The sequence below is a fragment of the Chenopodium album genome, chromosome 3 (assembly GCF_948465745.1).
Source record: "Chenopodium album chromosome 3, dcCheAlbu1.1, whole genome shotgun sequence".
In the NCBI taxonomy this organism is placed as follows: Eukaryota; Viridiplantae; Streptophyta; class Magnoliopsida; order Caryophyllales; family Amaranthaceae; genus Chenopodium; species Chenopodium album.
In genome coordinates, this window is record NC_137836.1 from 77,775,012 (window position 1) to 77,790,052 (window position 15,041).

The 15,041-nt window shown below is 35.0% G+C and overlaps 3 protein-coding genes across 5 annotated transcripts; 2 read left to right on the forward strand and 1 right to left on the reverse strand.

Annotated features, from left to right (window-relative positions):
- The first annotated feature begins 163 nt into the window (after window positions 1-163).
- LOC145617738 (small ribosomal subunit protein bS21c-like) lies at window positions 164-3,170 on the forward strand. Its single transcript, XM_081672493.1, has 2 exons — window positions 164-507; window positions 2,892-3,170. Exons 1-2 carry the CDS (start codon window positions 320-322, stop codon window positions 3,001-3,003), a joined length of 300 nt encoding a protein of 99 aa, XP_081528619.1. The 5' UTR covers window positions 164-319; the 3' UTR covers window positions 3,004-3,170.
- An 836-nt stretch (window positions 3,171-4,006) lies between these two features.
- LOC145624300 (26S proteasome non-ATPase regulatory subunit 6 homolog) lies at window positions 4,007-8,451 on the forward strand. The gene is made up of 8 exons (XM_081677298.1): window positions 4,007-4,256; window positions 4,355-4,469; window positions 5,994-6,084; window positions 6,192-6,337; window positions 6,452-6,671; window positions 6,764-6,872; window positions 7,196-7,364; window positions 8,059-8,451. Exons 1-8 carry the CDS (start codon window positions 4,121-4,123, stop codon window positions 8,231-8,233), a joined length of 1,161 nt encoding a protein of 386 aa, XP_081533424.1. The 5' UTR covers window positions 4,007-4,120; the 3' UTR covers window positions 8,234-8,451.
- A 685-nt stretch (window positions 8,452-9,136) lies between these two features.
- LOC145624301 (ruBisCO large subunit-binding protein subunit beta, chloroplastic-like) lies at window positions 9,137-14,758 on the reverse strand. Of its 3 annotated transcripts, none has more exons than XM_081677300.1 (14): window positions 14,445-14,758; window positions 14,207-14,332; window positions 13,562-13,699; window positions 13,293-13,388; window positions 12,928-13,170; window positions 12,613-12,847; window positions 12,234-12,403; window positions 11,838-11,915; window positions 11,678-11,749; window positions 10,934-11,038; window positions 10,475-10,567; window positions 10,300-10,392; window positions 9,723-9,855; window positions 9,137-9,559 (listed from the first exon to the last, which is right to left on the reverse strand). In XM_081677300.1, the coding sequence occupies exons 1-14, from the start codon at window positions 14,595-14,597 to the stop codon at window positions 9,537-9,539; spliced, it is 1,758 nt and encodes a 585-aa protein (XP_081533426.1). In that variant the 5' UTR covers window positions 14,598-14,758; the 3' UTR covers window positions 9,137-9,536. The 3 variants fall into 3 exon arrangements, with proteins under 3 accessions (XP_081533426.1, XP_081533425.1, XP_081533427.1); XM_081677299.1 differs by having other exon boundaries at window positions 9,669-9,855; XM_081677301.1 differs by having other exon boundaries at window positions 9,669-9,855; window positions 14,227-14,332; window positions 14,445-14,584.
- Between the last annotated feature and the right edge of the window lie 283 nt (window positions 14,759-15,041).

Below are 15,041 nucleotides of genomic sequence, written 5' to 3' on the forward strand. Positions count from 1 at the left end.
AAGAAGTTCTTGGAACATTCTTGGTTCTTTTGTACCATTTGAAGTAGACCTCTCTAGTACCTTAAACCCCAGCAAAACCCCACAAAATCACGAAAAAAGTACCAACAAACTCTGCAAAAACAGAATTTGAAGAAATCCGCCATGGCAGCAACTTCAAGTTTCTCAAAACTCATCTCATTCTTCCCCCAAACTCTGAACACCAAAACCCAAATCCCTTTTTCCCAAAAAAACCCACCTTTCATATCCTCTAAATTGCCCTTCAATCTCTCTCCAAAACCCAGAAAACCCTAGAAATCGAAATGGGTTGTTCATAACATCAATGGGTACTTATAATGTGCAGGTTGTGGTTGATGAAAACGAGCATGAAGAAAAGCTGTTGAGCAGGTTTAGGAGAGAAGTATTTAGAGCTGGTGTTATTCAAGAGTGTAAGAGACGAAGATGGTTTGAGAATCCTCATGATAAGAAGAAACGCAAGTCTCGTGAAGCTGCTAAGAAGAATAGCAAAAGGTTTGGTTTTTATTTGTAGATTTTTTTTAATTTGTTTTGGTCATTGTTCATTTTTTTTCTTATTTTTTATTATTTGTGTGTGTATATGGAAAATCAAGAAATTGATAATTATGCAGACGAGATTTGATTTCAGGTCCTCGGTTTTGCTGCCAAAAGCTTAATTCTTTGGTTTGAGTTGATGGGTTTTACTTTGTATATGTAGTTCTTGGTTTTTGTTGGTTGTTTTGGAGTTTTATTGTGTTTGGTTTGGTTAAGGTAGAAAATTGAATGATGCTCAATACTCACCTTTTGGTAAAAATGTGAAAACTTCATCATCAAAGCATCAAAGTCATCAAACAAACCTTAAGAGAAGAATTTACTTGGGGTGGTGTTTGGTTGTGATGAGGTATTTTTGGTGATAATATAAGATGTTTCATGATGAAAAACAGTAATGCTGAAAATTGAAGCAAAATTAGAAGTGGTTTGTGAGTTACAATGATTGGAGTTTCATGTTTGAATTAATAATGGGATTTAGGTGGGGGAATGTGTTGGGCCTTGTGATGAGCATTGAGGTATTGCCAATTGGGTTTTGTTGTTGATCGATTGAGCTCGGTTGAGCTTTACATGGTGTTTCAATTGCTGAGCAGCTACAGATATCTGTCCCAAACTTGTTACCATGATTCTTATGTGAGCCAGGGATATTTGATGAAGATATCTTGAAGGTTTAGCTGCAGACTTTCCTTATCTTTATGTCTTCTTGTCATTTTTAAGGAATTTTTGTGGCTTTGTAAAGTGCGGATTTATAGACTATTGGACTGAGCTTTAGCTAATATGAGTAACTACGAAAATTGTATATGTTTGGGATTTTAACTCCAAATTTTGGTTTTGTTTATAGAACTTTGTTTTGCTTGAGGAAGAAAAGCAGGTGGAAGAAATGAAGTTGGAATTGTGATTGCTTACTATAAAATTTGAACTTGTGGAATGAGTATGTGAAAATGATAGTGAAGGATTTGAGTTTGAGGCTATTAGTGAATGAAGGTTTTGGTTTGATGGTTTCTATAAATAATATAATTGACTTATAGGTTATAGAAATTTAGAAGAAGTCATATGAGGCGCCATGAAAACAAAAGTTATTACTTGGGTTAGACATGATGCTTATACATCTGCATTCCTTTGGAGGTTCTGGTATATGAGTCTAGACTCACAAGAAGAATCTTGACCGAGTTTTAGCATGTTTGGTATATGAGGACCTAATGTTTTCCGGAGCTGAACAATTTTATTGTTAATATTGCTGCAGCTGTGGTCATATTATAAGACCTATAAGGAATCCTGTAGTGGCTTTCTTGTATGGTGCAAACATCATTTTGTAAACTAGGCGCTGCAAAGTCTGATGGGCAAAGCTAACGCTGTTTAGATAGTACCCTACTGAACAAATCTGAGGTTCATTTATAACATTGTTGTTTCCCTCGTTCTGTTATACAAAATTCATGTCCTGAGATTCCAGTTCTGATATGCTTTTCTGCAGGAGGAGTATTAGAGCTATTCACCCTGCTTGATGTAATACTAGATTTCAAAAGATTAATGGAGTATCGGAAGTCTTGTCTCTTATGTTATGCAAATTCACAACCAATAAGACAGATCTTTTACAAAATGTGAGATTGTTTACATTGAAATCTTTGGAACAAATTAGCATCCAATATCCTTGTAAGAGTTGAGAAGCTGCAACCTAATTTTATGCTTGCTATTTCTTACTTATGCAACCGAGCTATACTATTTACTCCTTTTGCCTCTAAATAAGCCACATTTCTCCTGTGCATGCGGTTTAAGGAGAGGAATGTAGCGGGGTTTTGTTGATTAAAGTTGAATAGAAAAAGAAGGTAGAGGTAAACTGGTAATAATTTATTTGTTTTAGGGGAAGTGAGAGAATATATAGTGTGGGTTAAGGAGATTTTGTTGGTTAGTAGTGATAGAGAAACAAAGTAAATGGATTATTGACCCTACCCAAATGAGAAACGGGGCTTTTATTTATGGGCAGAAGGATTATCATTTTGCCTATGATGTGATGTGAATTTTGTAGTTTGTGCTGTATGTTATTACAGTTTCCTCTACTGGCATTCCGTGTTAATCTCTCTGTACTTAAAATCTGGTTGACATATTATGCGACCATTGCGACGTTGACAGATGAGGAAATTCCTCAGTATACTACTTATAGAATCTTAAATACTCCATATTATCTTGCAGCTGCTACTTCGTGCTTTTCTGATATGCTTTGTACCTTTTGCTTGTGTTTGAGACTTGAAAGAGCTTGATCTTCTGCTGCTTTCTTATTGGAATTGTCATTTTAATATTATTTCTGGCCTGTTGTAGAATTCATTTTAATACATGTTAACTACTTGTTAATACAGGCGTTTTCAGCCAAAAGTTACAAAACAGAATAATACTGATACTCCAAAGAAGGAAGATGATGATTTTGATAATGATAATTGGGAGCTTCCTGAAGGCGACCTTCCCTATTGACCAAGCTGATGCAGTTGCTAGCAGGTGACATGCTGACAATGACAGATACTAAGATACAAAGCTAAATTTTCAATGCATATTGACCTGAGTTTTGGATTATGAGTTTATGACACTGTAAAGAGCAGTCTAGTATGAATATTAGAAGTAAATGTTATCTCTGTATGTTTGAATTAGTTAGTATTATTGGTGTTGCTAATATCGCGTTTCAAATTCAAAGAGGCGACTCTTATGTATCTTGATCATCAGAACAAGCTGAAAAATTGTATGAAGAGGGATTGTGGTTGATCATGGCCACTTGATTAATGTGCTTTGATTAGACTACAATATGCTTTCCATTCAGGATCACAAATCACAAAATAGCTAATGAAATGTGTACCAATTTTGTATGTCTGGTTTAGTTTAAAAAGCTCCAATATTTTAGCAAACTTGTTCAAATACCGCTAATTGGGCTAATTGGCTAATGCATATAACTCTAAACCCAGCTAGGGCAACAGTTCAGTGCAAATGGTACAATAATTTTTTCGCTCCATCATTAAAGTTATTAGTATTAATTTGCCAAATTCAACACTTCAAGAATATACAAGTTATCTTTTTGGTTTCGTCTATAATTAAGTTACAAGATCTCTCTAATTCAAGTCAAGAAAACACTTTCAACTTCTACAATGTACATTATTGAAAAATGTCGGGGTTCTTTCAAACAAAAACCGATTAGTATGCTACTATACTCAATTTGCCGTATATGCTTCACATACTAGGACTTGTATCAATGTATGAGCAAGTAGATGTATCAATTTGGTTACTTGGGTTGAGTTCGGTGAGGTCAGATTGAGTTAAGTCAATTTTAAAGGTAAGTTGTGTAAAATTATTGTGTTCTTAAATCGAGATTTTTATCGAATCGAGTCAGTTTTTGACACCTCTATTAAAACAAGCCCGTTTTAACAGACGACTGTCCGGCCCAAAACTCATTCTTAGAGAAAAAAGAGAAATACTCAGGAAATACAAACATACTCTCATTTCTATAGTCTCTACAATTACAGTTTCTCCTTCTCCAAGCAAACAACACAAAAACACAAACCTCTTTACTCAGAGAGGAGAGAGAAACTCGAAGAAAGAAGCCATGGAAGCTAAAGAAGATTCACAAAATGAGCACCTTAAACTCGCTAACAAGATCTTCCACCTCACTCATCCCGATGTTGAGGACATCGAGAAAGTTCGTCTCAAAGATGAGGTCTTATCTTCCATCAAATCTGACTGTAAGTTGTTTTTTTTCGATTCAAACCCTAATTCTTCATTTCAATCGTTTTTTTTACAATCAAATTGTGTTTAATTTTGTGTTTAATTGATTTTGCAGTTATGGTGTCGCTTTATGAAACCCTAGCTGCAAATGGAGTGTTGGAGTTGGATCAATCGCTGCTTGATTCGATGCGGCAGAGTATTGATGATGAGCTTAAGAAGCTCGATGAGAAGTGAGTTTTCTGTGAATTTTGATTTAGGGTTTGTTGGATTGTTAAATTGTAGCTTTAATAACTTCGTATTTATTTTTGTAAAATGCAAGTTAATTTGATTTTTTAGGGTTTTTTCTATGCTTTATTCTTAAGAATTTTTCTATCAAAGTTAATTTGATTCACTATCTTTTAGCTGAAACACTATAAGTTGAAGGAGGTGGGGGTGCATTGAGTTGGGAATGCTACAAATCTGTGAAATGAAACCATTAGCCTTGACGTAAATATGATTCTTTGTGTTGCCATTACTGATGTACGGGCTATCAATTTGGGTAGTTCTATGTTACTTTGACCTGGGCAATCAAGTAGGCCGTATTAAAATTTCTAAAAATTGAAGCAAAATGGAATATCGAAGTGTCTATACCTATGTTAGAGTGTCTAGGATCCGACAAGGGTACTTGAGGTGAAATGAGAGTAGCGTTGTGTGGTGCTATACATTAGAGGGGCTTATCACTGTCTAAATAGATCTTCCTGCTCCATCATGCTTGTCTATTATTGTACTAATTAGTAGATCAGTACTTTCCTTCAATATTGGTTGTTAACTCTGTATATGGAAATGCTGTTTTGTAATCTCCCATTGCTCTCTCTCATAGAGGTGCTAAGCGCATCTAATAGCATTGAGAACTTATATTTTCTACATTTTTGCTGTGATGTATAACTGGAATTATACGACAACTAAGTCATAATTTCTTTTATTTCAATCCCCAATTGTGAATTTGTTATAGAAATTAGCTTTAAAGGTGAAACATTTCCACATATTTTGGATGAATTGTAATGATCCAGTGATGTATGATGCCGTTGATATCGTTCCAATTCCCGAAAATGGGGCTTTATCATATTTGGTAAAGCTCTAGAGGTGGAAATGAAGAGACATCTGAGGATCTATGACTTCTAGATTTTTCTAGTTACACCGTCGTTTAAATACTTGGATAGTTGGATGTAACAGATTCTTCGTATTCCTTTGAGTTCAATAGAAGCACATACATCCTAGTGCAGAATATTTGTTCTTTGTTCACTTACAAAGGTTGTGTCAGTGAGGCAAAGTGTTGTCCTCTGTAACTAGCTTGTAATCGTTATCAGTCATGAGTAAAAGTGTAAACATTTCAGGAGTTTTACCTAAAGGTTTTCTGAAATTTACCTAAAATTAGTTTATGTATTGGATTGTATTGGAAAGACTCCTTAATTTCTGATCAATATTGTTTTACCTCTTGTAACTTTTTTGGTTAGTTTGATAAAGAAATAAGGTAATTTTGATATTGTGACTGTTACTGATGCTGGCCATGGATCATATTATGTTCATTTTACATGCTAGACTAGTCAATGTTTGATTTGCTGTTTTCTTTTTATTTAGAGGGTAGGTAGTGGTTTTAGTTTGTTTAATCTCTTTGCCTGTTGCATGGTTATGCTTCTTGTAAACTATGAAGCTCATTGAAAAAATAGCTTTACATCTTTATGACCTTTGTTTTTATCTGTTCTTTTTTGGTGTAGGATAGCTGATGCTGAAGAAAACTTGGGCGAAAGTGAAGTTCGAGAAGCTCATTTGGCAAAGTCTTTATTCTACATAAGAACTGGTGATAAAGTAAGGACCTCTTCAGCAGATCATTTCTATTGAATTTTTCAGGGGTTTAGGACTGTCCTAAGTTGTAACATTACTTCTAACCATTCCTTAATCTGATTTATATTTAGGAGAAAGCATTGGAGCAGCTCAAGGTAACTGAGACCAAAACTGTTGCAGTTGGTCAGAAAATGGATCTGGTGTTCTTTACTCTTCAAGTTGGATTGTTTGACATGGACTTTGATCTGATTTCCAAAAGCATAGATAAAGCCAAAAAGTAAGTAGCAAGGAATCATCATAACTCTGCAATATATTGGACTTTAGATTCTTGAATGTCTTGATCAATTTGTTCTTTTTTTATTTATTTATGGTGTCTATTTCTTAATTTCAGCCTGTTTGAGGAAGGAGGTGATTGGGAAAGAAAAAATCGATTGAAGGTGTATGAGGGGCTCTATTGCATGTCTACTCGAAATTTCAAGAAAGCAGCTAGCTTATTTTTGGACTCCATCTCAACTTTCACAACATATGAGCTTTTCCCTTATGATACCTTTATATTCTACACTGTCCTTACCAGTATCATATCCCTTGATAGAGTTTCCTTGAAACAAAAGGTAATCTAATAGTAATTTTATTTCTGTATCCTCCTGAATTTGTTATTCCATTGACATAGTGGTATGTATTAATGTTCATGGACATGTGACAGGTTGTGGATGCACCTGAGATTTTAACTGTGATCGGAAAGATTCCTCATTTGTCCGAGTTCCTGAACTCACTCTATGATTGTCAATACAAGTCATTTTTCTCTGCATTTGGTGAGTAAGATTAGTTTCTTTTTTTTGCCTACTGTGATCACTTCGTGTGTTGTTTATTGCATATTTCACTTGTGTTTTAGTACCTGCCATCTTTTTGGCTAGTTTCTCTGTTCCGACTCTTATCAGTCTACTTTGGTAATCAGGCTTTGGTGTGGGGATGCAAAGTGGGGGCCGGGGTGGGGGGGTTGGAAAATAACTCAATATAATAGTGGGCATGCTCATCTTCCCTCTGTCCTCTTCCTGGAAATTTAATTTTTCAGTTTAGATGCTGTGGCAAATTAATGGGTAATAACGATCATCACTGTTATCTTTGTGATGTGCAGCTGGTCTGACAGAACAAATAAAGTTTGACCGCTATTTGCATCGACACTTCCGCTATTACATGAGGGAGGTCAGGACTGTCGTTTACTCTCAGTTTCTGGAATCATACAAGAGTGTAACCATTGAAGCAATGGCAAAGGCTTTTGGCGTGACAGTGGAGTTTATTGACCTGTGAGTATTCTTAATTTTACTTTGTGGTGGAAAAGTATCTAATTTCAAGCTGCTGCTGGAAAAATAAAGTGTTTTCTTACGGCATTTGAAATTCTAAACCAGTCCCTTAAAAGCCTAAAAGTATTCAGTTTTTGAAAAAAATTTAGGAAATTTTCACTTTTGCTACCACTCATACACCCCTATTTCACTTTTGCTACCATCTATTTATTTTATTTTGCTACCACCTAAAATCACATAATTTAAATTTCACTACCACTTAACGGAATCCGTTATGTTTCCGCGAAGTTTATTAAAAAAAAAATAAAAAAATTAAAAAAAAAAAACCCAGCCACCCTCAACTGCCCAGCCCCTCCCGTCAGCTACTTTCCCCCCTCCCCCCTGCCGGTAGCCGGCGCCCAAAGCTTCGGAATGCCCTGCCCCTCCCGTCAGCTGTATAAATGTCATCTTAGATGGGTAGCAAAAGTGAAATAGGGGTGTTTGAGTGGTAGCAAAAGTGAAAATTATAATGGAGAAGCAAGATCAAAATTATAGTGGATTGAGGCCTTTTGTTTATTTACCCTTCACCCCTTTTTAAATTGCTGAAGCAAAGGAAAGTTGAAATTAGTCAAATTACTCCCTTCATCTGTTTAGGTTCTCAAGATGAGCCATATTTGTTAATTTTTGCAATTCTGAGAACTAAAATTTGGCTTTCCAGGGAGTTGTCTCGCTTTATAGCAGCTGGAAAGCTGCACTGCAAAATTGACAAGGTAGCTGGTGTTCTTGAGACCAATCGGCCTGATGCGAAAAATGCTCTCTATCAAGCAACTATCAAGCAAGGAGATTTCTTACTAAACAGAATCCAGAAGCTGTCTCGTGTGATTGATCTGTAAATTTAGTAAGAAATTTGAAGCTTGCAGTTTGATCTTTTAGCTAGAGAATTCTCCTTTCATGAGTCAGGAAATTAAGTTTTCAATTTAATGTTTCTGCGTAATTGTGGAGAAGATTAGCCATTGCAAATTATAATCAATTTTATTGTATACGCTTACTTTTGTAAACATTTTTACCTGAGTTGAAGATCAAGCGTCAATATGTGTTCTGGCTATCCTAACTAGCTATGTATGACTAGTATGAGCATAACCTTACTGGCCTTGCTTCTTGTGTTTGATCAATCTAAGTTGTTGTTTACAGTTGACATGTTCATCTTTTGAACCTTTTGCCCTTTTTGGCTAAATATGCTGGTAATTATTTTTAAAAAATGATCGAGGTCATATAAAGTACATTAATGAAGCAATTGAAAAGACAAATGCTCCATGCTGTATTGACATACTTCAAATTTGCGACAAGTTTCCACCTGTAGGAAATTTTTGATCTATAGTTTCTAAGATTATTGTTTTAACTTTTGGGTTGATTTTTAAATAAAATTTTAAAATGTGACATTTATTCTGATAATTGTAATTTTTCAATATTTAAATGACTATATAGAATATAGTCATCAGTCCAATTAATCAGTGAAGGGCATGTTGTGATGGATGGGAGAAGCATTAACAAGAAACATGTACAAAGATGTTTGTGGTTCACTATGTGTTAGCTACGTTCATAGGTAGATGAAACCCCTATGCTGAGACATTCTCATTCGGGGGGCAAACTAATTCAATACATGTAACACGGTCCAATCGATTTCTTCTTCGTAATAAAGTATATCACTGATTAATAAAAATCAATAGAAAGTATAAATTTGTTTCCATTAGCCCATAATCTTTGGCATCATTTCATTAAGATAGAGAATACATGTAAAAAGTACATTTATGCATGCTTTCAAATATTCAATCAGTCTAATGCACAATCAGTTTATATTTTGGAATATTAAGCTTTGCAGACTGCACAGTGCTATTGATTTACATACAGATCAGAGTATGTACAAACATCAAAATATTTTGATTTACGAATGAATGATACATTAGCTACCACCCTTAATCTTAGTTCTTTCAGAGAAACTCTGATACCAGTTGGCACTGCAGAAGGCCATCATCTGTAACTTCATGATGATCATGTAATGCAGCATAACTCTGAAGCTTGATTGTTAGAGAAGAATTTCCATTTGATTGAGGATCATCTCTAGTTCTAACTCGGGAAAAAAAAAATCAAATTTGGCTGCTATGTGATAAAGACACATCCGTATTGTATGTAAATCGATTACATCCCAAGAGGCCCGACACCTAAATGAAAAAATGTAGTATGAGTAAGTTTCATCAAATCAGCTGTAATTTAGTGTCTGCTAAACTGCTGCAGGAGAATTGATCACTTAATTGCACAAGTTAAAATTACCTGACATGGGCATTGGTGGCATTGGAGGTCTCCTCGGAAATGGTGGTAAATTACCTGACATGGGCATTGGTGGCATTGGAGGTCTCCTCGGAAATGGTTGTTTTTCCTTAATGTCAACAGCTACAGCATCTGACGTAAGAAATGTTTTTGCAACAGATGCTGCATTCTCCAAACAGCACCTGACTACCTGCTCCCATTTGTGAGGGAAATGCCAAAAATTATCGTCACTGAGCACGTATAAACTTATTAACAAGATGAAGAATCTAACAGAAACGAGAGTAAAAAGAGTGCATTTTTTCTACAAAAGATTTGACACTTTAAGAGCATGACTTGGTTCTTTGCCCATTCTGCAAGCAAGCAGGATAAATTGTTTTTTGGGGGTTAGATGCACTTCAAATCTTCTAATGCTTCAATTTGGTAATTTAATCTTTACCATGAATCCATGATATTTGGCATGAAGACCTCTATAGTTTTTTTTTTTTACATTGCTGTTAATAAAGTAGTAAAAATCATCATGGAGCTAGAATGCTATACTTTGAACATACTACATGATCCAAGCAACCCGAAAAAACACATTACTATAATTACTTTCTCTAAGTAACAGGAAAAATTACATTTGAATCTAGTATACCTTTGTAGGATCTATAATCCCAGCTTCCATTAGATCCTGATAACAATCACGTGCAGCATTGTACCCATATCTCAAGTTATCATTAGCAAGAACCTGCAACAATAGTTTCATAGAGTTAATTATGAGCAAAATGCTTACATTGAGCAGAACAGAATTCAGTAAAACAATGCAGGACCTTTTGTACAACCACACTGCCATTAACGCCTGCATTTTCTGCTATCTTTTTTATTGGGTAGGCCAAAGCCTGTCTGAAGATCTCTGCTCCAACCTGTAGATATTTACTTAAATTCAGTCACATTTGTCAAGGAATGCTCATAAAAATCTGACATGAATATCTCTGAACATACATTTTTTGTTATGACAAATGTTCTGAAGTTTAAACACAAGTTAGGAATTCATTTTATATAACGGTATATTTATTGAGCTGTATCATATCACATCCAAAACTTTTAAGCAGCTCAGAAATATCATAAGTTAGGCAACTCAAAGAAGGGAAGATCATAGCCATTGGCTATAGACATCATGAGTTCGTTTACATAGAACTAAGCAGTTTTCTAAGTTTTATAACCAAAAAAAAAAAAAAAAAAAAAAAAAAAAAAAAAACAAAAAAAACTGAAAGGAAGTGCTGCATTACCTTTTGCTCCTCATTATCTAGCTGCTCTTTGATTTCATCAACCTTCAATGAAAGCCGTAAAAGACAACATCCTCCACCAACCACAACACCTTCTTCAATAGCTGCCTACAAAATGTCATTTTGGAGATTAGAAACAAGAGTTCATGTTACGAAGGTTGTTAGCAAGTGCATTAAAGATTCAAGAACAGAAATAAGTAGATAACAGATCTTTAGGATTCAGTTCTTGTTATTAAGCCACGTAAACTTGTTAGCTATTGAGTAGAATTAGAAGAGCAATAAGAAACCAAAAATAAAGAGAGGGAGTGCAAAATTTCAATTTTTCTAATGGTCAAACAAAATCTTTCCTTGATATTGCTCCTAAAAAAGATCATAGGAACCTTTCTTTGATTTCTTCATGACTTGTCATATGCTTAGACACAATTTTGTAGGCTCATAAGCTTCCTCCATCCTAAAATAATAGGTCATATTTCGATTTAGTTTGTCCCAAAATTATACTCCGTAGGTCACTTGCTGGAATTTTCCCATAATATCCTCAATGATGTTCTAAATCAATATTTTTACAGAAAAGCTACATTGGTATGATGAAGTAAACTTTGGAAGTAAAAGATAGTTTGGTATTTTGGCTGATATCCTTATAAAGACCATGAATCAAATGTGGCCTATTATTTAGGGACAAGGGGAGTAACTGTTATTACGATCTCATCAAAGTTAAAATATATAAACCGAATAAATCAAGAACAGTACCTTAGTTGCATTCAAAGCATCTTCAATCCTTAGATGTTTATCCTTCAGCTCAATCTGTGTTTGAGCTCCCACCTGCAAAAGGCTGCAATATAGTCATTTCATTTTAACAAAATGTCCACAACACAGGGTACCTGTTCCTGTAAATAAATTATGAAATTACCTCTATGATAGCAATACCCCCAGATAACCTTGCTATTCTCTCATGCAGAATTTTCCGTTGAAAATTTTCTTCGACATTCTGGAGATTGACCAATAGCATTTAACAACTAAGTATCATGCAAGGAAACCATACAAAAACTGTCATCAAATATCCTCTGCACATATCTGGCCAGATATTATCTTACTAGCTCAAACCTTCAAAATCTAACAGAACATTACACTGCTTACAAAAAAATGTATTTCCTAAAATCATACACTTGTTCATATAAATTCGATATATTATACTCCACAGGACTGATGCCATTGATATTTTAATCAGTATGTAGATCAATACTGACCTATCAAAGTTCTATAGTTTAAATGATAGGCCAAATCTGTGAAGAACTTGATGCCTTACCTCAGCATATGCTTTGATTTCAGAAACTCTCTTCTCAACAGCTTGCCTTGTACTTCCATCAGTAACAATTAATGTAGATTTGTTGGTTATGATCACTTTAGTAGCAGTTCCTAATACATCTATTCCCGCCTTTTCTAGGTTGAGGCCTATATCATCTCTGATCACAGTTCCTACACAGTGCATGAGAACATAAAGAGCACACTTTTAAAAAGATACAAAGTGTACACCCATTTTGGTATTTGAGGACCTGACAAAGGTACGTGAGGAGATATGAAGAGTCTGAGCAACATAAGCTATAACAATGTGGTCAAGCTTAAATTGGATCATGGCTGCTTTAGGGAAGCATAAATGCAACTGTTATGACCAGTAAAGGAACTACCTCTTGTCAATATAGCAATGTCATCCAAGCAATGACTTTTACGTTCTCCAAAGGCAGGAGCCTTGATAGCAACAGCTTTCAGAGCACCTTTTAGTTTGTTCCTGATTATTGGAGCCATAGCTTCCTGCTCTATGCCCTCTGCAATAATCAAAATTGGAAAATCTCCCTGAACCGCATTTTCTAACATTTTGAACACCTCCTTCGGATGAGTGATCTTTTTGTCCACCAAAAGAATCTGCTAGTTGAGCAATTAATCCTTTGATCACTCCTCAGAAGAAGATAATAGAAAACAGATTATTGATGTATGAAACCTACCTTGCAATTGTCATACTCTACTGTCATTTTTCGTCGATCTGTGACAAAATAAGGAGACAAGTACCCGCGATCAAACTGCATTCCTTCTACAATCTGCAGTTTGTTTTCTGTGTATGTTCCTTTCTCAACTCTCACAACTCCTTTCCTTCCTACTTTTGCAACAGCTTCAGCAATCATATTGCCTACTTCATAATCATTTCCTGCACTAACAGCAGCCACATCTGCAATTTCATGATCTTCAATCTGCATTATTTTTGCAAACTTAATTTAAGTACTATGAATATAAACTCTTAAATTTCTTCCTTTCTCCGAGGTTTTCATGAGGCTAAAGCATTAAGAAACAATAGAAGAACAGTAACATTCACCTCCCTAGACATTAGTTTAAGCTGAGAAACAAGGGCCTTTGCTGTTTTCTCGATCCCACGTGAAATCTGGATAGGATTCCTGCCTGCTGCAATGACCTTAAGAGTTGCACCATTAGTACAAGGAATTAAGAAGCTAGACAACAACACCAAAAACAAGGCATTTAGTTTAATGGTGTCCCTATTCCTTAACTAAGGAATATGTTAAATGCAATTGTGAAAATAAAGCAAATTGTCCTAGCAGTGACCCTTTCGGATAGGGATATGATTACCTTCACACCCTCATCAATGAGACCACGAGCAAGAACAATCGACGTTGTTGAACCATCACCAGCAAGATCATTAGTTTTAGCACCGGCTTGTCTCACCAACTTTACTCCAACATTCTCTAGAGGATCCTCCAACTCAATCTAAAGTATGATCAGTTAATTACATAAGAAAAGTTCACACAAAGTTATATGGTAGCTCCTTTACATTATATAAATATATAATGCTAATCTAGTCTGTTAGAAATTGCACTGTTTCACAAAATGCATACATTTCTGAAATCTGCTAAATATGAACTTATGTATGAAATTCCAATATTAATCGAAATAAGCTACATTGATTCACAATCATTTTTAAGGAAGTTGAGTTAAGAAATCATAGTTTAAGTACCCACCTTACAAATATTGTGTACATGATCACACAATTAATAGCTTAATTCTTTAGTCTTTTTATTAAGGGTATTATGAAAAGTTCACATTTCAACATACCAAGTACTACGAAATGACCGATTGATACAGGGACAGCCCGAAACATAAATGTGGCCGATTATTTAGGGTCAGAGACGTATAATTTATATATCATACCCACATACTGATTAAATAACAGAATTGATGAAATAAATGCTACAAAGTATAAGCAAAGTAGATAACCTCTTTAAGAACAGTCTCACCATCATTGACAATCTTGGGAGGTCCATATTTATTTGGCAAAATCACATTTCTTCCTTTTGGACCCAATGTCACTCCTAACAAATCTCCCACCAAATTCACCCCTGCCTACAATTCCCACAAAAAAATTAAAAATTTGATAAATGCATAACTTAAAAAACAAAAAATCAACAATTATAAATTCAAAAATAAAGGTGTAATGGTCCAAAAAATAGTAAACCTGAAGTTTTTTAGTGACAGAACCATCATGGTTAAAGTGGAGCTCTTTAGCCATGGCTTTAATGGTGGTGTTAATTGAAGTGGGTTTAGTATAACAAGTTCTATGTAATGTTTTTTGATAAATTAAAGAAACTGGGTTTGGTATGGAAGCCATTAATTTGAAGCTCAGTGATTAAATTTTGTAGGAAAATTGGGTTAGTTTTGAGTTGTAGAGCTGTTTTAGTGTTTTCGTGGGAGATTGTTTTATTTGGATGAATGGAGATAGATGTGGATAATGAAGAGAGATGGTTAGATGGAGGCCCAACGGTCGATATATTTTTGTGTTTATTTTCTGTGGAAAATTTCCCTCTATTTTAAAATCTTTATTTATACTCTATTTAGTTGTAACATCCCCTAGTCAATATGAGTCAACTATTTGATATTGCATTACTCGGTAGTAGGGGTGTTCAAAAAAACCCGATCCGAAATATCCGATCCGATAATCCGGTGATCCGATCCGAAATTTCGGATATTCGATCCGGTTTTAAACTTTCGGATATTTCGGATCGGATATCTGAAAAAAATTTCGAATTTTCAGATCGGATACGAATCGGACCTT